Here is a 21,338-nt window from a genome sequence, read left to right as displayed (position 1 = left end):
GTTCAGGCTATGCCTAGGATATGTAAACCAATAATACGCTAACGCCCTATCAACTGTGTATTCACCACTGCGCTGGTTAAGTCGATTGAATGACAAAACATGCCAGGGGAGTGGCTACTAGGTGAATGAAACTGACATATACGGGACATTGAACATCTTACATCTACCCTGACCAAGGTGACAGTGAAACAAAGGAGCGGTGAGAGATTGTTTAACACATCCCGCATGTCCTGAGTCCGCTGTGACCGTTAATGCTTCGGCAACCAGCTGTGTTAAAGTGTGGCGTGACTTGATTTTATTTTTTTGGGCTTGGATATACCGTATATACTCGAGTATAGGTCGATCCGAATATAAGCCGAGGCCCCTAATTTACCACAAAAAAATGGGAAAACGTATTGACTCGTGTATAAGCCGAGGGTGAGACATGCAGCAGCTACTGTTACAGCTTAAAAGAGTGGAAAAGAAGGTCAACAATGCCCATCTGCAGCTGTATACCTCCGTGTCCATTGCAGCCTACCTGTGTCCTGTGCATGCCTCTTTGTCCTTCTGCAGCCTCTGTGTGCCATTTTGCACCGATCTGCATGTTTAAAAAACATACGGCGGCCATGCCAGGATCGCCGCACCTCTCCTCCTTGTCTGTGACAGACGGCGGCCATTCCACTGTTCAAAAGCCGCGCCTCCGTCTGTGATAGGCGGAACACTCAATTTCCCAGCAGTCAGTGTTACGCCTATCACGGACATCCTCTCATCCTCGTCCGTAGTATGAGGATGAGAGGATGTCCGTGATAGGCAGACCACTGACTGCTGGGAAATTGAGTGTTCCGCCTATCACAGACAGGGAGGCGCGGCTTTTGAATAGTGGAATGGCCGCCGTCTGTCTGCACGATACGCTGATCGGGTAGGCAGACGGCGGTGACTCGAGTATAAGCCGAGGGGGGCACTTTCAGCCTAAAAAAAAAGGGGCTGAAAATCTCGGCTTATACTCGAGTATATACGGTAAGTTTTTACGTGTGTGCATTTTGATAAGAGTTTCTCATGTGTGATTAAAAGGTTTTAAACATTATTACGATATCAGAGCTCTTTTTTTTTTTTTTTTTTCTATGTTGCCTGAGATCACTTGTATGAAATTTCCAAGAAAGTCAGCTCTTTGCCCTCTGAAGTGAAAGATTATACACTCCAGTTTACATCCCTGTAAAAAAAAAAAAGCGTGCTTGGCCAAACACGAAAAGTGGGAGGCTTATACAGTCGGTGAGTTGATTCGCATTTCAGTGGTGTGGTGAAGGAATGGAGATGTGGGCTGCCTTCTAGTATTAAGACAATGATCATCGTTTGCTACTTGTTATGCGAAGCATGTTTTGAAGATCCATGGACTTTTTCAGCACTGTATATGTATATTGAGAAATATTGTTTAACATTCCTGGAGGAATGATTAACTGCATGGTGTGAAAATCACTTGATCACAGGGTGATTTCAGATTTATTTAATTACTCTGGATTTATAGTTTATTCATTGTATAATTTATTTTTTTACACAAGGGAGTTATTGTATTTATATTATTGAACACTTAAAGCGGAGGTCCACCCTAAAATGGACCTCCGCTCATCGGAATTCCCCCCCCCCCCGGCGCCACAATTGGCACCTTTCAGGGGGGAGGGGGGTGCAGTTACCTGGATAATCCAGGTAACTGCACCCACTTCCAGGATAGCTGTCTGCGGAAAGGGGCGTAGATTACGCCCCTTTGCGCAAGTGCCCCGCTGCCTGCTGGGAAACACACAGTTCCCAGAGGCAGCGGGGACCGTCCGGATTGCGCCGCGCGGCTCGCGCATGCGCACTAGGGAACCGGGAAATGAAGCCGAAAGGCTCCATTTCCTGATTCCCATACCCAAGATGGCGGCGGCAGGACCCGACAGACGACCTAGTGATCGGCTTCGGGTGCCGACATCGCGGGCGCGCTGGACAGGTAAGTGTCACTATTTTAAAAGTCAGTAGCTGCTGGCTTTTAAAAAAAAAACGCGGAGTCCCGGTGGACTCCCGCTTTAATGAGAGATAGAGATATATCTCTCTATATCTATATCTATATCTATATCTATATCTATATCTATATCTATATCTATATATATATATATATATATATATATATATATATATATATATATATATATATATATATATATATAATATACCATTGATTATGTGACTGTACACTTATCAGAAACGCATAACATTGAATTGTTGGCGACACTTTTTACATAACCGTACACTATTTCCAATCAGAAAGGTACAACATAGAATTGTCAGCGACATTTCTGTTGGTTATACTACTGTACAAGTTGCTATTCAGAAACGCACAGCATTGAGTTTGTTGCTAGTGACATTTCTGTTGTGGGACTGTGCAGTGTTGCTAATCAGAAGTGCACAACATTGAATTTTTGATGACATTTCTGTTGGTTCTTTGACTATACCCTGTTAATCAGAAGTGGGTTAGTGTCATTCTGCTGGTTATGACTGCACGTGGTGCAGTACACAACTGTAGGTCGCAGGTGTCTTATCTGTTCTCATACTGGGCTGGCTATGCAACTGCAATTTCTTGATCAGAAGTGTACTCCAGGTGTTAGGCCGCGTACACACGGGCGGATTGTCTGCCCAACTAAGTTCGTCAGACAATCCGACAGACAGTCCGTTCAAAATTTGAATGAACGGACTTGACCACACACGATGAGCAGACAGTCCGCTGAAAGCATGCGTGATGACGTGTACAGCACGTACGACGGGACTAGAAAAACGACATCCTATACACTGCAGTGCAACCTTCGGCCGTGTAAATCCTTTCTGAGCATGCGCCATACTTAGTCCGTCCAACTTGCCTACACACGAGCGGACTGTCCGCTGAAACCAAGTTTGGACGGACAAAATTACGGAAATTCCGTAAGACTTTGTTCGTCAGACAGTCCGCTGAAAAAGTCCGCTGAAGCCCACACACGAGCGGATTGTCCGCTGAAACACGTTGGGCAGACAATCCGCCCGTGTGTACGCGGCCTTAGTATCATTTCTGTTGGTTATATGGCCATACGGAGTTCAGTATCAGGAATGCACAACACCATACTGGTTCTTGGCCTTCTGTCTGGCATCTATTACCTTAGTTTTCGATACATCAGAAAAACACAACAGTGAAAGGTGTCTGTGTCTTCTCTGTTTTTTCGTATTGGTTGCTCAGAAAAACGCCATTTGCATTTGGTAGTGTCCTTTCTGTTAGATATGACTTTACCTTGCTGAGCATCAGAAGCACACATTTGAAGCTTGTGTCCTTTCTCTGTGCTTAAAGTGGAAGTAAACCCACTTGTCGTTTTCAGCCAAGGAAGCTGCCATCTTGGCCTCTGTTTAATCTATAACTGCCATGATGCAGCACAGGTGATCAGTTAAGACACCAGCCATTGGATGATTTTACAGTTTGGTTGAAAGCACAACCAATGGGAGTGTCACATTTCCAGCATGTGCCAGAAATGTAACTTGTGTGGATGGGTTTACTTGTGCTTTAAATTATTCGATGGTATCCTTCTTTCTTTTTTTTTTTTTTTTTTTTTTTTTTTTTTTTTTTTAAATATACAATTTTTTATTAAACACGACAAAGGGAGGATTCCCAGTGATGCATAAAGAATGAAAACAAGTAGCAAATCACAAACCACATAAGCAACGTGGCATCGAACGTCAGTCCAAATACAATAAAACAAGTCATGCTACAGACAAAGTGCAAAAAAGGGCCAACCGGATGGTCTAAGTTTGGTGGTAGCTGGTTTCCCTCCCTACATTTTCCATTATCTGGTGAAATTAGCAAGGAAGTAGGTGGAAACAAAGTAGGAGGGGTGGAGTGAGAGGGAAGAGAAAAGAGAAGGAAAAAGCAGCCAGGGCGTGGGCGAGAATAATACCAATGTGTACGGGTCTTCAGAGACAAACAATGTATGGTCAGTTAAGGATTCAGCAGTTCAGTCCTTTTATCTGAATAGATGATTTTCCATTGTGTCCAGGTTTCCAAATGTTTCTCATGTTTGTGTTGTGCCGTAAGGACCAGATCTTCCAACTTGCTGACCTCCTCCACCCTCAGCCAATCCACCACAGAGGGGGGGCAAGTTTGTTTCCAACGCAGGGGTATGCATGCCTTCGCGGCATTGAGCAGGTGGTGGGTCAGCGATCTTTTATACTTTTTGATCGGGACTTCGGTCAAGTGAAGAAGGAAGAAAGCCGCATCCTCTGGTATTTCGTATTCCGTAAACTTCTGAGTGATGCGCCTAACTTCTCTCAAATTCCTGCAGGCTGGGACAAGACCAAAACACATGAAGCATAGTGCCCTCCGCCATCTGCGATCTCAGGTGTTGGAAGCACTTAGTCAGTCTAGAGGGTGTGAGATACCAGCGTGTCATAATTTTGTAGTTTGTTTCTTGTATTTTGGTGCATATGGACATTTGGAGGGCACAGCTGATAATCTTTTGTTTTTTGTTATGATATCTTAATACACAACATTTTATGTTTGTCTTCTCTGTGACTGCACATCAGAATGCAACAGTGAAGGCCAGGTGTGACTTCCTGTTTTTGTATTCCATATAAAGCTTGAGCTGACTACCCTTCAGAAATACAAGGTTTATGGCCTTGTATATCTGTGATATTATATAATTCTCACTTTTATTCCAGATCTTATTTTCCATGCACATTGAAGGAACAGATGTTCTGACTGCCTGGTTAGTGAGCGCCAGATCCTAAAGGGCAAGGACTGCTCAGAGTAAAATATTCTTCATGGGTAGAAAACCAGTGACTTAAAAGGTTTATTCTAAAGGTGTGTAAGACCTTCTGTTCCTTGGGTAAAGAGAGGCAGATAACCTCCACCGCTGTTCCAGTTATCCCTGGAGTTTCTCCAAGACAGTAGACTTGGGCCTAGCGGTCAGCACCCTTCGGGTTCAGATAGCGGCCCTCTCGGTCTACCTTGATATAAGGTTGGCAAAAGAGAACCTCATCAAATGTTTTCTGTTGGCCAGGGAAAGGATTTCCCGTCGCCAAAAGCAGTTTCCCTCCATGGGACCTAACGCGTTCACCCTTTTTGAACCTATAGAAAAGGTTCCCTTTACGTTTGCTAACAAAAATGATAATTTTAAGGTTAGAGTTACTATGGCCAGGAGAATCGAGGTCCTGCAAGGGCTGTCCATGAAGGAACCCTTCTTATTGGTACATCCAGATAGGGTTGCCCTTAGGGCAGACCCCTTATATCTACCAAAGGTAGCATCTTTATTTCATATGACGCAAGACATAATATAGCCCTCCTTCTGTGATAAACCAAAAAATAAGAAATTTCATTGTCTAGATGTAAGAAGATGTCTCCTATCTAGAGAGAGCAAAGTTTTAGTTCTATACACTGGGTCTAGGAAGGGGCTTCAGGCTTCAAAAGCCTCAGTTTCTAGATGGATCAGAGAAGCTATGTCTGTAGCATATGAGAGTTCTGGAGTTCCATCAGTAGCAAAGGTTAAAGCTCATTCAACCAGGTCACTAGCAACATCCTGGGCTGAGAAAGCAGGGGCCTCCTGGGAACAAATCCGCAGTGTGGCCACCTGGTTCAGTCAGGATGCATTCCTTAAGCACTACCATGTGGAAGTGTTGTCCCAGCAAGACTTGGCTTTCGGTCGGAAGGTCCTACAAGCTGTGGTCCCACCCTGAAGGTAGGCCTGTGTTTACTTGATTATCCTCTCGGGTGTGCCGTCCTGGAAAGTGATAGGTTTTCTCCTATGTTAGACTTACCGGTAATGGTATTTCTATGAACCTTCCAGTATGGCAGGCCTACTTCCCACCCTATGTGGGGGGAAAAGATAAGCTAAACACTAGGTCAGGGGTCTCAAACTGGTGGCCCTCCAGCTGCTGCAAAACTACAAGTCCCATGAGGCATTGCGAGGCTGAATAATACAAGCATGGCTCCAACAGGCAGAGGCATGATGGGATTTGTAGTTTCACAACAGCTGGAGGGCCGCCAGTTTGAGACCCCTGAGCTAGGTGGTAAGTACCTAATGTAGAGCAATGCTCCTTGTGAACCAGTTCAGGATTACTTTATTACATACTGAGGATCAAGGTGAAGGGTGGGGACTTGTAACAAAGCTGTCAAGTGATTGTTTCCTGTAGCGAGGAGCCCTCATCTCTCAAGTGTGCTGTCCTGGAAGGTTCGTAGACTTACCGGTATTTCTAACGTAGGTTTTTGTTTGTACTGGCAGAGGGTCTAAGATATGGACAGGCAGCGTCAAGATCCACTATTTTCCAAATGGGTTTGTCAAGTGAGTGATCAAGCTTCAGCTTGAAGAGAATTCTTCCTTCTCATGTTAAGAGTACACTCATCCAGGGCGATTAGTGCCTCTTGGGTGGTGCATCATCAGGCCTCTATGGCTCAGATCTGTAAGACCGCAACTTGGTCTTCAGTGCACAGCATACACTGCAGGCTGCAATATGAGTCGCGCCCCCCCCCCCCCTTCAGTTGCCATCCATTGCTATGGGACATTCCACATAGTTATTACTATGGCTCTGTCCCCTGATAAAAGAAAATAGGATTTTTAAAAAAGGCTTACTTGTAAAATCCTTTTCTTTGATGTACATCAGGGGACAGAGGTCACGCCCTTCTACACGTTGATTGCTTTTCCAGCACAAGGCTGCTGGAAAATAATGGTGACCACACAACATTGACACTTTGGGCCCAAATTGGATATTAATGAGGAAACTAAGCATGGCCAGTGAGGCTGTGCCCGAAGCTTGGCCCTGTTGCAAAGTGGTGTCTTACAATCAATAATGCAGAAGAAGTTTCACTGCTCCATTTTGTCATAAACTTTTGGAACACACATGGGTAAGTTACACATGCCCAGTGCTTAATTTCTCAGTGGAACGTCATCACTTCCAAAATGCAAAATGTGATGGGTAGCCGTATGTGATGGCACGTGTCAGGAATATGACGTCTTGAGGTAACAAACTCTTTAAGAGTTTTGGATATAAATACAGTGGGGACGGAAAGTATTCGGACTAGGGCTATAACTAACGATTATTTTCATAATCGATTAGTTGGCCGATTGTTTCGATTAATCGGTTATTAACCTTTAAAAAAAAGTGGGTCAAATTAACGTTCGTTTTCAACCACAGTGACAGGAAAATTTGGAAATGATAGAAGACTTCTTAGTCAATGGAATTTTCAGACAATGTATGTGGTATTCGTTCAGAAATTACATTCATTTTAAAAATAGAATGTTAAAAACAAAAATTTCAAAAAAATTCTTTCAGCGACTGTACAAAGATTTTTCGTATGAATATTCTTGCCTGAAAATTGATCTGTGGCCAGCATAAGGCTCGGTGCACACCTATGCAGTTTGCTTTTGATCTGTTTCTGCAGTGCTTTTTGCTGTAATGTATATTTTTTTTATTTTTTTTTTTTTTTTATTTCTATCCACGTGATTTTACTGCAATTTGTATTTTTTTTTTTTTTGGCAGATTAAAAAACAAATTGCTGCAAAAACGCATTACATGCTTTTCTGCAGCTTCTCCATTGAAGTATATTGAACCAATAAAGCACCATTTTGCGTTTTTTAAAAGTCCCTGACCCTTTCAGATGTGAACGTGTCCCATAGGAAACCATGTAAATGAACTGTAGTGCATTTCTGCAAAAAACACAGATGTGAACCAGGTCTAAGGGCCGGTTCACACTGCAGGCGAGGCGACACCGACTTGCCTCGCCGCGACCTGCAAATGACTTCTGTATAGAAGTCAATGCAAGTCGCCCCGAGGTCGCCCAAAAGTAGTACAGGAACCTTTTTTCTGAGTCGGAGCGACTCGAGTCGCTCCTCTCAGAACAGTTCCATTGTACAGAACGGGGGCGACTTGTCAGATCGCGGCGAGGCAAGTCGTGTCGCCTCGCATCGCCCGCAGTGTGAACCGGCCCTAAGACGTTTAGTAACATAATGGGGTTAAAACTAAAATTAGCCCTTTATTGTAGAAAAAGCAGATAATCACTACTACGGTATAAGGGGTTCCTTTTTTTTTTTTTTTTTTTTTTTTGTGTGGCACAGTGACACTAATATTTACAGTAGCGATATTTGCTCTTTTTTTGTATTTTATAAAGGGCTCTAGTTAAAAAAAAAAAATAATAATAATCAACTAATCAATTATGAAATTAATCGATTAGTTTCAGCCCTATAGTAGTCCATTATGATTTACCTTTGCAGGGGAAACAAAGGAAGTAAACCCATCAGGCGGGTTAAAGTGGAACTCCCGCTGATCGGAACCCTCCCTCCCCCCCCTCCGGTGTCACAATTGGCCTCTTTCAGGGGGGAGGGGGGTGGAGATACCTGTCAAAGACAGGTATTTACACCCACTTCTGGGCATAGACTCCCGTGGGAGTCTACGCCATTTCCTGTCCTGCTGCGCTGTCTGCTGGGACACACACGGGTCTCAGACAGCGGGACAATTCCTATTGCGCTGCTTGACTCGCGCATGCGCAGTAGGGAACCGGGAAGTGAAGCCGCTTCACTTCCTGATTCCCTCACCTAGAATGGTGGCGGCAGCAGCCGAGAGCCGATCGATCGGCCTTGGCTGCCGGCACCACTGGACCCCGGGACAGGTGAGTGTCCATTTATTAAGTCAGCAGCTGTAGTATTTGTAGCTGCTGGCTTTTAATATTTTTTTTTTCCCGCAGTACAGTCCCTCTTTAATTCTAAGCGGTATGTGTGGAGAACCAGGCACTGCTCATCACCTGTTCTAATACAGTCCCAACAGTGAAGCATGGTGGTGGCAGCATCATGCTGTGGGGGTGTTTTTCAGCTGCAGGGACAGGACAACTAGTTGCAATAAAGGAAAAGATGAATGCAGCCAAGTACAGGGATACCCTGGAGGAAACCCTTAAGTGTTCAGGACCTCAGACTGGGCCGAAGGTTTACATTCCAACAAGACAATGACCCTAAACACACAGCTAACATGACAAAGGAGTGGCTTCACAACTCTGTGACTGTTCTTGAATGGCCCAGCCAGAGCCCTGACTTAAACCCAATTGAGCATCTCTGGAGAGATCTAAAAATGGCTGTCCACCAACGTTTACCATCCAACCTGACAGAACTGGAGAGGATCTGCAAGGAGGAATGGCAGAGGATCCCCGAATCCAGGTGTGAGAAACTTGTTGCATCTTTCCCAAAGACTCATGGCTGTATTGGAACAAATGGGTGCTTCTACTAAATACTGAGCAAAGGGTCTGAATACTTAGACCATGTGATATTTCAGTGTGTGTGGGGGGGGGGGGTGTTTTTTTTTTTTTTTTTTTTTTTTTTTTTTTTGCAGATTTATATTAACCACTTCAATACCGGGCACTTAAACACCTTCCTGCCCAGACCAATTTTGAGCTTTCAGCGCTGTCGCACTTTGAATGACAATTGCGCGGTCATGCTACACTGTACCCAAATGAAATTTTTATCATTTTTTTTCCCACAAATAGAGCTTTCTTTTGGTGGTATTTGATCACCTCTACGGTTTTTATTTTTTGGGCTACAAATAAAAAAAAATACCGAAAATTTTGAGAAAAAAAATGTTTTTTTTTGTTTCCGTTTCAAAACTTTGTAAATAAGTACGTTTTCTCCTTCACTGATGGGCACTGATGGGGCTACACTGATGGGGACTGATAAGGTGGCACTGATGGGCGACACGGATGGGCAACACGGACGGACACTGATAGGTGGCACAAATTGGCACGGGTGGGCACTCATAGGCGGCACGGGTGGGCACTCATAGGCGGCACGGGTGGGCACTCATAGGCGGCACGGGTGGGCACTCATAGGCGGCACGGGTGGGCACTCATAGGCGGCATCGGTGTTATAGTAATGGATGCCAATCAGTGCCAAACAATAATGCATGCCAATCAGTGATGCCCATTGTGGGCACTGATTGGCATCCATTATGGGCACTGATTGGCACCCATTGTGCTGACTGGCATCCCTGGTGGTCTAGGGAGGATTATGGATTTTATTACCTTTTCCCTGGTGGTCTAGTGGTGTCCCTGGTGGTCCAGTGTGGGCATCCTCGGGGGGGCTGTGCTGATAATCGATCAGCACAGACCCCCCCCTGTCAGAGGAGCAGCCGATCGGCTCTCCTCTACTCGCGTCTGACAGACGCGAGTGAGGGAAAGCCGATCACCGGCTCTTCCCATTTACACTGTGATCAGCCGTGATTGGACACGGCTGATCACATGGTAAAGAGTCTCTGTCGGAGACTCTTTACCGAGTTCGTAGTTGCCGGGTGTCAGACTGACACCCCGCAACAACGATCGCTGCGGCTCATAATCCTAATCACGTCATATGACGTCCGGTTAGGATTATGAAACCACTTTGCCGCCGTCAATTCCCTATAGGGCGGGCGGCAAGTGGTTAAGTCAACAATTCTGTGTTTTTCTGTCTATATGGGGTGCTGTGTACATTGTGGGGGAAAAACTAACTTGAATGATTTTAGCAAATGGCTGCAATATAACAGTGAAAATATTTAAGGGGGTCTTTCTGTCCCCACTGTACATTTTAGAATCCATTTAAAAATGTCTGCAGTCCATGTTTATGCATCCAGGTGTCATGAGAGGGGGGGTTGTAAAAACAGGGTTTTGAATCCAGGGCTGTCTTCTTCTGGGCTGATTATTTGCAGCTCTTGGGATCTTGTCTATGAAAGCCTTAATTTCTTACTGATTCACAGCCGCCTCCCCACTACACATGTGTGAGATCTTATTGGTCCTGCAGTCTCTTGGGATGTGTGATGTGTCCCAGAGTTTTAGGCTGGGGGTGGGTACTTGGGCCCTTTTTTTTACACTTGTGCGACCTGGGACTGCAAAGTCGCATAAGTCGCACCCCATGGCTTCCAATGAGCACCATTCATATCTGTGCAACTTCAAGTGGTCCCTGTACTACTTTGGTCTGACTTTGTAAATTGAGGTCCATAGACCTCAAGTTTACACAGACATTCCCTAAAATCCTGGTGACATCACACAACTTTCAAGCCACAGCAGTGTGAAAGGGGTCTTATTCTCACTTCGCTGAGAATTGTGGGAATGGGTAGCTGTCATAAAAAGGTTGCCATTAAAGAAAAGCTAGAGATAATAATGCTAATGTGTTCTTGCAGATGCCTTTACATGTGATGTAAACTTAGTGCTGTAATGACTTGCAAAGATTGTTTTGTTGTCACTAGAATATTTATGGCTGAACAAGCAAGGTTTTTTTATCCTTTTGAATAGCCCTGGTTATTTTTCTGCCACATTAACTTCAAAAGGCTGCAGGACTGAATCTCTGGAAGAGGGAACACATTCCAAACTCCGTTTAACCCATTAATAGTTTTCATTTCCAAAAGGCTGACTATTTGAGTGGATTTGAATCCTGTTCTTCCTAGGATTATCTTGTGTAGATGGGAACTCCTAAGGGCACCACCATTTTTTTATTATAGGAAACCTAATCTTAGATCTTTATGGAGAATGCCAGTGTTGACCCGTCTTTGTCTTTCTGAAAGTGCTAGTTGCCTATTGCCGTTCTGGTCTAAAGAAAGTGACCGGTTAGTTGAAACCCCTTTTGTGTGCAGTCAACTGTTCTTGTCTCTCAAGGCCTTGTTCAAATGGGCGTAATGTTTACCCACTCAAAGATACACAGGTGGTCTGTGCATCCCCATGCAGGAAATCCCATCCATGTCAATTGGGACACAGCTGCCGCTCCCAGTTATACATCTGTGTGAACGCACACTGTGGGTGCTGCGAGAAGTACGCCTCTCTGCAGAGATCGGAGGACATGCTGGACCAGCCATGTAAGTAACTATAACGCTGTCGTAGAATTTATTTTATTGCCCGGGAACAGGTAGACAAGTTCAGATTTAATTACCATACTCTCAAAATAACACCCCTTTTAAAAATTGGACTTTTTTAGAAGTAAATTTTTTACACTGACAGCTTATTGGTAAGTTTCCAAATGGTAATGCAGATACAGTCATAGACAGCACATGACCCAGTGTACTTTCTAGTCCATTTCTCTGGACAGTCCTATCTAGTAAAGTCAGCACGTTTTTTTTGTTTTGATTGCTTCTCTCTTTACTGGGATTTATTTGTGCCGTGTCTGTTAGCAGTGTGCATGTATCTGCCAAACTGGCAGCTATGTTCTGATATCTGCTTGTTTTTAAAGGGTCTCTAAACTCCGAATCAAACATGTAATAGTTTGAAGATTATGAGTCCTTAGATGTGATGGATTTCTTACTTTTTTTTTTTTTTTTTTTTTTTTTTTCTCTCAATTTCACCTGATAATCTTGCAAATGAGACCCTTCCTTTCCTAGGATGGCTACACTCACTCCAACTGTATCTATAAAGAGTCATGGTTGATACCCAGGCTTGTTTTGTTTATATCCTACTACTTTAAATCTTGGATATTAACCGCTTGCCGACCGGCTCACACCGATATACGGCGACAGAAGGGCACGTACAGGCATATTAACGTACCTGTACACTTCCCTTTTTAAGAAGCGGTTTGCGCACGCCACAAGCTCCATGAGTGTGATCGCAATCGTCTCTCAGAACGGGGATATGCTGATGTAAAAAAGCATTTCCCCGTTCTGCCTAGTGACAGGACACTGATCACAGCTCTCTGTAATGTTGAGTGGTGCTCAATGTCCTGTCACACATAGTGCCCCCCCCCCCCCACACAGTTAGAATCACTCCCTAGGACACACTTGACCCTTGCAGCGCCCCCTAGTGGTTAACTCCTTCACCGCCAGTCACATTTACACAGTAATCAATGCATTTTTAATTGCACTGATCACTGTATAAATGTGGTCCCAAAAGTGTCTGCTCTGCCCTCCAAGTCACGATAAAGATCGCTGCCATTAAAAATGCCATAAAACGATCACCTATTTTGTAGACGCTAGAACTTTTGCGAAACCAAACGCTTATTGTGATTATTTTTATTTTTTCTTCCAAAAATATGTAGAATACGTATCCGCCTAAACTGAGGGGAGAAATGTGTATGTGTATTTTATTTTAATTTTTTTTTTTTGGGGGGGGGGGGGGGTGGTATTGTAGTAAAATGCTGTGTTCGGGTGTTTTTATTTTATTTTTTTTGCGAACGTCAATTTTGTTTGGGAGCCACGTCACACAATTGTCAGTTAAAGCGTCGCAGTGCCAAATGGCAAAAAGCTCTGGTCTTTTGGGCAGTCAGATGGTCCAGGGCTTAAGTGGTTAACAAAGACAGACCAGCTGTGGGGGAGATTTATTGGCTTTACGGTAAGATGACCTTGTTTTTGCTTGCATTTCAGCTCACGGGAAGTCACAGGAACACTGCATTTCTGGCAGGATCAACAGCTACTTGCTGTATTTACAGCCACCACATCAAGGGACTGGTAAGCTGCAATTTAGTACCATATTATATATTTTTTTTTTTCTCTCCCCCTAGGTTTACACATCCTTTAAACCTTGAGAAATGAGGCCTCTATTTATTCCCGAGCATTTAAAAGGTTTATTTTTCAGATATCCTATTCACCTAGGTGGATGCAGCATCGTTCCCCCCCGCCATCTCTAACACTGAGAACCAAACGATCAAACACAGCTGATTGCTTTGCTCTCAGAGCTCCATGAGCAGAAAGCTTTTGCAGTCACCACTACCTGCTCTGCTTCCAACCTCACTGAGAGGTTAAGCCAGGTGCTGGACCAGGCTCCTGTTTGGGGTTGTTTCTTTCTTTTTTTTTTTTTTTTCCTCCTCCTGGGAGGCACAGTGGAAAGATGATTGCTGTCATTAACCACTTGCCATTGACTGTCATATGATGGCCTGCCTCGACTTTGCGGTGGTATATCTGAATGATGCCTGAGGCCAGCGATTCCCTACACCATAAGAACAATCATAGCGGCTGTTCCGCCGCTTGATCGTTCTTGCGGGCGGCGAAAGGGTACATCCCCCCCCCCCCCCCCCCCCGCCACCCTCTGGCTTCTGACTCGCCACATCGATCAGTGAGTTGGAGACAGGATCCACAGGCCCCCGGATGTTGACCATAGAGATTTCTCTATGATCATTGGAGGCCAGGCATGATGTGACATCACTCCCACTCTCTGCATTAAAAAAAAGCCGCCGCCTCAGCTAGGACACCAGGATCCTTTAAAAAAAAAAAAAAGTGTAAAATTAACAATAAAAAAACGTATGTTAAAGCGCCTGTGTGCTCGCACGCAGACGTGAACACATATGAAAGTCCCGCCCACATATGAAAACTGTGTTCAAACCATACATGTGAGGTGTCGCCACGAACATTAGCGCGAGAGCACTCATTTTTAACCCTAGATATGGGATCGGAAGGGGGGGGGGGGGAGTGGGGTCTGTGATGTGGGGTCTGTAACATGGGGTTGGGGGGGGGGGGGGGGGAGTGGGGTCTGTGATATGGGGTTGGAAGGGGGGGAGTGGGGTCTCGATGTGGGGTCTGTGATGTGGGGGTCTGATTTGGGGGGGGGGGTGTCTTTAAAAGGACACTGTGAGTCTGTAATTGGTTGGGGGGGGGGGGTTCTGATGGGGGACTGTGGTAAAAGGGAGGAATGTGCTGTGAAGGGGGGACTGAGGGCACTGATGTAAGGGCTTGTCCACACTTGTGCAGAGATCTGTTTTTCTGCCCTAGAAAAACCCAGGTATCTACAAGGGCAATAGAAAACAATTGTGACGTGCACGGGAGGCTGTAATGTGAAGGATCTGAGTCATGACCAATATGACATTCAGACCTCCACGGGAAGAACATTTTACTGACCGGACCCCCGTGAATTTTAATTCGGTACCCCTGCTCTAGGGTGTCTGCTAAAGTGTGGTGTATGTTAATGAAGAGTTTTATAGATATATTGTACAATGTGTTGGTTTTCTATGTTGTATGGTTATATGTTGGAATTTGTCTTTAAAAAAAAAGTATAGGTGGGGGCAGGGGGAATTAAATGAACCTGTATCAAATACAGGTTTACTTTAAACAATATTTGAATTATTGTATTGATTCCAGTTGATATTGGTTCTTCTTATACCAATGTATACATGATATGATTTGATCTTTTATTATGGATGCTAAACACACTGCCACTTTTTTAATGCCTGTATTTATAATCCCAAACTGACCATGCTGTAATGTTTGTCTTGAATGACTGTAATTCTTGTCTTTGCAGGTTGGGGCCAACTACTCAGCAGTGAAATGGAAGTAAGAAAATTAATAGGGAAATCTCTTCAGCCAGCAAGACCCATTCGTCGTGTTTTACCTCACAAAGGCAAGTAATGTTTTACTAAAACCACAACAGTAAAATCAGTCTGTATATGCAGCAAAGCATGTTTTACTCACTGGAACCTAAGGGGTTAATCCTTTGCATTGTGTAAAAAGGCTGTTTGATCCTGTCTCCTCTGATCCTCCCCTTCTTCCACTGTCCCCAAACAAATTTCCTGATGAAACATCCTTGGGGACAAGCTGCACATGCTCAGTTTGGTGGGTATTGCTAGAAAGTGGGGTGTGTTGGGGGGGGGGGGGGGGGTGCGGTTTCCTGGGAGTGCATGTGATCAGCACTGCCCAGGCAGGGGGTTAGGGGTTTTGCAGCCTCATAGGACAGTCGGGAGAATGGAAAACATCTACAAGCTCCTGGGTTTAGTAACACTTTAATAAATATATTCACAAAATTACTGTGCTGTGGCTTTTTTTATTTTTTGGTGAAATCCAACTTAAAATAAAAGTAGCTCTTATGGACACCATGGTCTTTGTCCCCTGTGACTCCTCAGTGGTGGCTTCTGGATACCCAACCCCTCCTGTGATGCTGCACTCTAGTGCACAAGATGTCTCGCTGTCTCCCTGGATGCCTCATGTGCTCCACCTAAACCTGCAGCTGGTGTGCACTGCAAGCTGTGGCAGGCTGCACAGGATTTGCTTCTGAGTTCCACCTGTTTCTCCTACTGTGCTTTGCTACTGGAGTGGACCTGAGTTGAGGCCAGGCCAAACAAGGACCTTTTATCATCTGTCCTGGGCTTGCCTTCCTGCTGTGTTTCCGAGATGCTTCTTCCCCTTTTGTAATGTGCTACTTGCATGGCGTTGTCGGGTCATGCAAAATCCTCCTTCTGTAATATGCTGCCTGTGTGAACCCTGGGCTGCAACCTTCTTCCTCCTGCCTGCTCTACCATCTGTTTGTGCTGTGCCCAAGTCTCTGCTGTCACTCTGGACTCCTTGCAGTTGTTTGCCCCTAGCTGTGCCTAGATTATTGCTCTGCTCTACAAATGTAACCCTCCCTTTATCTGTTTGCTACCCTATGTCCCATGAACTTATCTCCTTACTGTTCCATATTGTTGGTCAGCAGAGCTCCCCTGCAAGATACAGCTAGAATGTATGGCAAACGCCTCTTTGGCAATTGATTAGAAACATTTGACTAAAAGATTACGGGATGAAAAATTACATGCAAAACTCCTAAGGAAGTGTCAGACCTTTGGCGCGAAAGCAGTCTTTGTCTAGGATCAAGAGGTTCCTTTCAGAACTTAAGATATACTGTTCCTGGGCTTAAATCCCAAAAGCTTGTACATGTGTATAGACTCCATCAGGTGCTAAAGGGGGGGTGACCATGTTAAGACTAGAAATTCTGAATGAGCCCCTTGCACACCGCTATATACCCTTTCTAGCAAACTGTGCAATAAAACTAGAGGTATTTTTAGTTGACACATATTGCAACACATGTTTAAGCTGGCCAGCTGTGTCAAAGTAATCTCTCTATGGCCAGTCCCACTTTGCTCTGCAAAATGGAAATGTTATGGTGATACAATGCCAGCTTGGGGCAAATGGACACAGAATGGTGGAGAGCCATTAGGTTCAGGTCTGGCCACTGACCTACAATGCCACAGAAATGGAGAGGATACATACATATATCTATTGCTATCATCTCTCTCGGGGTCACTGCCCCTGTTCTGGAACCAGAAAGGTTTTAAAGCTCTTGAACAAGTTTCTGCATGTTCCATATAGAATCTTTGCAGTCGGTAATTGTGCCCCTTCATCAGGCATACTACCTGGCCTTGGTGCACATCAAGGATGCCCATCTCCATTGCATGTCAGTGTTGCCTATACTTGCAGCATTTCCAGTTTGTGGCTCTGCCTTTTTGGTCTGGCCAGTCTCCACGTATTTGAAAGTGTATGGGATCCAGATTCTGAGATATTTGGACAATCTGCACCTGTGGAAACACCTGGTGGACGGCCTCCAGATCAATGATCTAAAGATGGTGCAAGTCCTAGAGCACTTCAGATGGATTCTCAGTCTCTTGAGTCAACCTTATAACTAGCGCACCTGGATTATCTGGGGTCTCATACTGGCATGAGCCCCTTGGTCCAAGGTATAGTTCCCTGAGTGTGCTAGGTTTTTCGATGTAGTTCCATATGCTTCATCTCATTTAAGACTGTTGCAGCTCGACATCCTGACCACATTAAACAAACTAAGCCCTTGTACACACGGTCGGAAATTCTGACGAAACGGTCCGGTCGGATTATATTGTCAGAAATTCCGATCCTGTGTGGGCTCTCGTACTTTTTCCGACAACAAAATCCGATCAGACTTTTTGCGATCGTTTAGAGATTTCCGATCGGACAAAGTGCCACGCATTGCTCAGATCAAAGTACGAGAGCAAAGCTATTTGGCTACTAGGCTAAACGTAGTCCTGTTGTAATGAACGAACGTCATCACGTTCCAGACTATCAGATTTTCCGACAACTTTGTCCGACTGTGTATGCCATGCCAGTTTCGGACAAAATCGGGGGAAAAAATCTGCCAAATTTTGTGGTCTGAATTTCCAACCGTGTGTATAAGGGCTTACTGATCATGTTCAACCCCATGCATATGCACGCTAAAACCAAGTTAGCCTTGGATGGGTGGCTTTCAGCCCTGCACTGGAGTCTGGAAAAGCCTTTCCGCTCATGATGTGGAAGGTACTGATGGCTGTCATAGAGGGCAACAAATAGTCTGATTGGGTCCCCTTAAACTGACAAATGGGGCACTATGAGTAAGCGCTAAATTCAGCGTGAAACGCGTCAGAATTCCTTGTTCTACATTCCCTTTGCTGTTGAGACTCGTATGATGTGAAGGTCTTTTAGTGGAAACAAAGGCACAATCTTTTACCTGATCCGGAGTGCGGCTATCCAGAGTTCTTCTGTCTTTTTTTTTTTTTTTTTCCATTTGGTCCACCCAGGTGCAAGGGGCCTTAAACAGTTGTAACGGGAACAAGTGTCCCCACTGGAAAATCATTCGCATATTTTGTGAGCGGGGCAATTGGAGGAAGTGAATCTACCTACACAGACCACAATAAAAACATAACAGATTCTACCTCCTTGTCAAACTATTTAAAAATTTTCCATTAGTTTACATCAAAATTAAACTATGACTTATACTTGCTAGGATTGACTGAAGAATAGAAGGGCTGGAATTTGGTTGCCTAAATTTACGTTAAGCTCTGCATACTATGGGAGCAGAACAGGAAATTGGCTTTCTGGTGTGTGTGTGTGTGTGTTATATTTTTAATAAACACCTTCTGAAATCTGATACCAAGAAGCAACATTTAAAATTTTCTGGGGGTGTATAATCCCTTACTAGGCTACAAACTGAAGCGGGAAGGTAATTTCTGTTTTACTTGGATGCTGGGGGAGAAATCTTCTTATTTGTTACATCTCCGTGAAATAGCTTGCAACAGTTGGACAGAACTGGGAAATATTGTTGGTATATCTGCATACGGTATACCTCTAGGGCGGTGGTGGTCAACTTGAAAATCGTAGAGGTCCTTGAGTGCAGCCCATAATGCATCCATTGAGCTGCACAGTAGCCGCTTATTTTCATGCATTTAAGTGCATCATGTCGAGATTGGCATCCAGTTCAAAACAATTGGGTGTAACACTTAAATCCCAACATGTTAGTCCTTCTGTATTTTGTACTGCAATGCACACTAAAAAGTGATTGAAATAAAATCAATCATTGGTGGCAGCGTAACACCCTGTTATGTCAGTGATTGCAATAATTACTCGTGGCATTGGTGCCAGTGATGGCAGTGACAACCCCAGCATTGATGCCAGTGATGGCAGTAATCTCGCCCATCATTGGTGCACCGCATCTGATGCTCTGAAAGGTGCACACAGAGAGCCAGCGTATTGCATGGGGGCTGCAGATTGGTCACCAGGGCTCTAAAGATATCAGAAAGGTTTGTATGTGGTCCATCTTGCCAGCAATTGCACATAACTCCCCCCACTGGCAGAACACAGTGATTGATAGCAGCTATAACAGTCGCTAGCAATAATTGCATGTAAAATCTGTCAGGCTGGCTGTACCCAAGTTGATTTGATCAATCAACTTTGAGCACATTCAGCCTAGCCATACATTATTCAAATCTTAGCCAGTTCAGCAAAAATTTGAAGGATTCAAAACGTCTATTGCCAGCTTTAGAATACCCCTACTGCTACTGTGTCAGACATTGAGCAGTACAACTAGAATCATTTGGATAGCCCACAATGTCACGACTTCAGCTATATCTCCTTTAGTCTTTCAGGTTTTGTAATTGAATTGCAGTTTAGCCAGACAAATATAAATAAATATTGTTGCCTGTGGTTCTCCATAAATAACCTGTTAAAAGAAGAAAACTCTAATCCCATTCCAAGCAATCTTGTTGAAATCTTTGCGGTGGAATTCAAAGGGAATTTATGGCAAACTTGCTGAATATACATTCCTGTATCCTAGCAGAAAAAACTTTAAGTCCAACTCCAGGCAATTTGAAGAAAAAATGAAATGGTTCCCCAGCAAGTGCTCATCTTCAATTTTAGGCAGCTGTGCCTCACAGGAATTCCTTTTTGTTGCAAGATATCTTCAGTCTTTTTTGTTGGGTGTGATTCCTGGAGTTGGGCTTTGAGTACCTTACAGAAAAATGAGTAAGATTTTATTTTTATTAATACATTGGCATGGTCAAATCTGGGTGGGAGCAATTTTCCCAGAAACTAAAATTGTATGTATTTTTTGCAGCACCCCTGTTGATGGCAAATTTTCAGGCTGAAATTATGGATTGCTGTAAAGAGAGAAACAATAACCACAGTTTGGTATGTTCAATTTTTTTTCTTTTTTGTTGCATTTGGTGTGTGCGAGTGTCTAAGTATGTATATTGAACCACTTCCAGCCCAAGCCTCAGTGGGGATACCTGAATGATGCCTGCATCTACAGGTATTCTCTTTTAGAGGCGGCGATTCTGTGCACTGTAAGAACAATCATAGCAGCAGTTCCACTGCTTGATCATTCTTGCAGGCAGATGACGGGCATTGAGGTGTCTGGAGACGTCCGGGCCACAGTTATAAACAAAGCCCCGGTCGCGATCTCATGCTTTCCAGCCTGGAGGAGAGATGTGGTGTCTTGTAGACCCCTTATCTCTCCATTAAAGAGGATCTTTCACGCACCATTTCTATTACAAAGAATGTTTACATTCCTTGTAATAGGAATAAAAGTGATAAAAAAAAAAAAGAAAGAAATTAAGATAATAAAAAAAAAGCTCCTCTGTCCCCGTGTGCTCATGCACAGAAGCAATTGCACACGCAAGTCCCGCCCACATATGTAAACACCATTCAAACCACACATGAGGTATCGCCGTGTGCGTTAAAGGGAGCGCAACACTTCTATCACTATACCTCCTATAACTCTAAACTGGCAACCTGTAAAAAAGCGTTGCCTATGGAGCTTTTTACGTACCAAAGTTTGGCGCCATTCCATGACTGTGCCCAATTTTAAAGCGTGACATGTTGGTTATCTATTTACTAGGTGTAACATCTTTTCACGTTATGCAAAAATATTGGGCTAACTCTTTACTGTTTTGATGTTTCTGTTTTTTTTTTTTTTTTTTTTTTTTTTTTATCCATGTAGGAGAGGAGTGCCAACATAGGCGTGGTATGGAAGTGGTTAAAAAAAAAAAAAAATATATATATATATATTATTTATATTACACGCTATCTCAAAGAATCCTGAAAAATGGAGGCAAGGGCAGATGTGTCACTGTGGTTGAGTTCCAGTTTCTGCTCTTTCCCTCCCCTAATTACTTCCCCAACTGCCTTATTACCTCCTTTGCTCACATATTGTGCATCACTCCCTTGGTAATCTCACCCTCGCCATCCCCTCCAACTCTCATGCCTCGTTCTCTGGAAACCTGCATTCATTCAACACCCATGCTACTTCTCTTCTGCCAACCAGCTATAAATCCAGCTTGCAGTACATCCCTCCTATCAACTAGCATTGGTGCTACTTACAGTACATTCACTACTTCTCTCTGCTTGGCAACATGCATTTGTAAATATGG

The 21,338-nt window shown here is 44.0% G+C and overlaps 1 protein-coding gene across 6 annotated transcripts in view; it reads left to right on the top strand.

Annotated features, from left to right (window-relative positions):
* Nucleotides 1-21,338, top strand: part of CUNH8orf88 (chromosome unknown C8orf88 homolog) — a 114,482-nt gene that overhangs the window by 9,839 nt on the left and 83,305 nt on the right. For 5 of the 6 annotated variants that reach the window (XM_077493002.1, XM_077493003.1, XM_077493001.1 and 2 more), the window contains exons 2-4: nucleotides 13,312-13,395; nucleotides 15,179-15,277; nucleotides 20,024-20,097. In XM_077493002.1, the coding sequence (XP_077349128.1) occupies nucleotides 13,312-13,395; nucleotides 15,179-15,277; nucleotides 20,024-20,097 (257 nt within the window). Of the gene's footprint in view, nucleotides 1-11,407; nucleotides 11,818-13,311; nucleotides 13,396-15,178; nucleotides 15,278-20,023; nucleotides 20,098-21,338 lie in introns of those variants that run through there. The other variant, XM_077493004.1, reaches the window with a different exon arrangement.

The sequence above is a fragment of the Lithobates pipiens genome, unplaced genomic scaffold (genome assembly GCF_037356315.1).
Source record: "Lithobates pipiens isolate NorthernLeopardFrog02 unplaced genomic scaffold, aLitPip1_a1.2 Scaffold_19, whole genome shotgun sequence".
NCBI lineage: Eukaryota > Metazoa > Chordata > Amphibia > Anura > Ranidae > Lithobates > Lithobates pipiens.
Note: the sequence above shows the minus strand (reverse complement) of the source record. Positions and strands in the feature narration are given on the sequence as shown.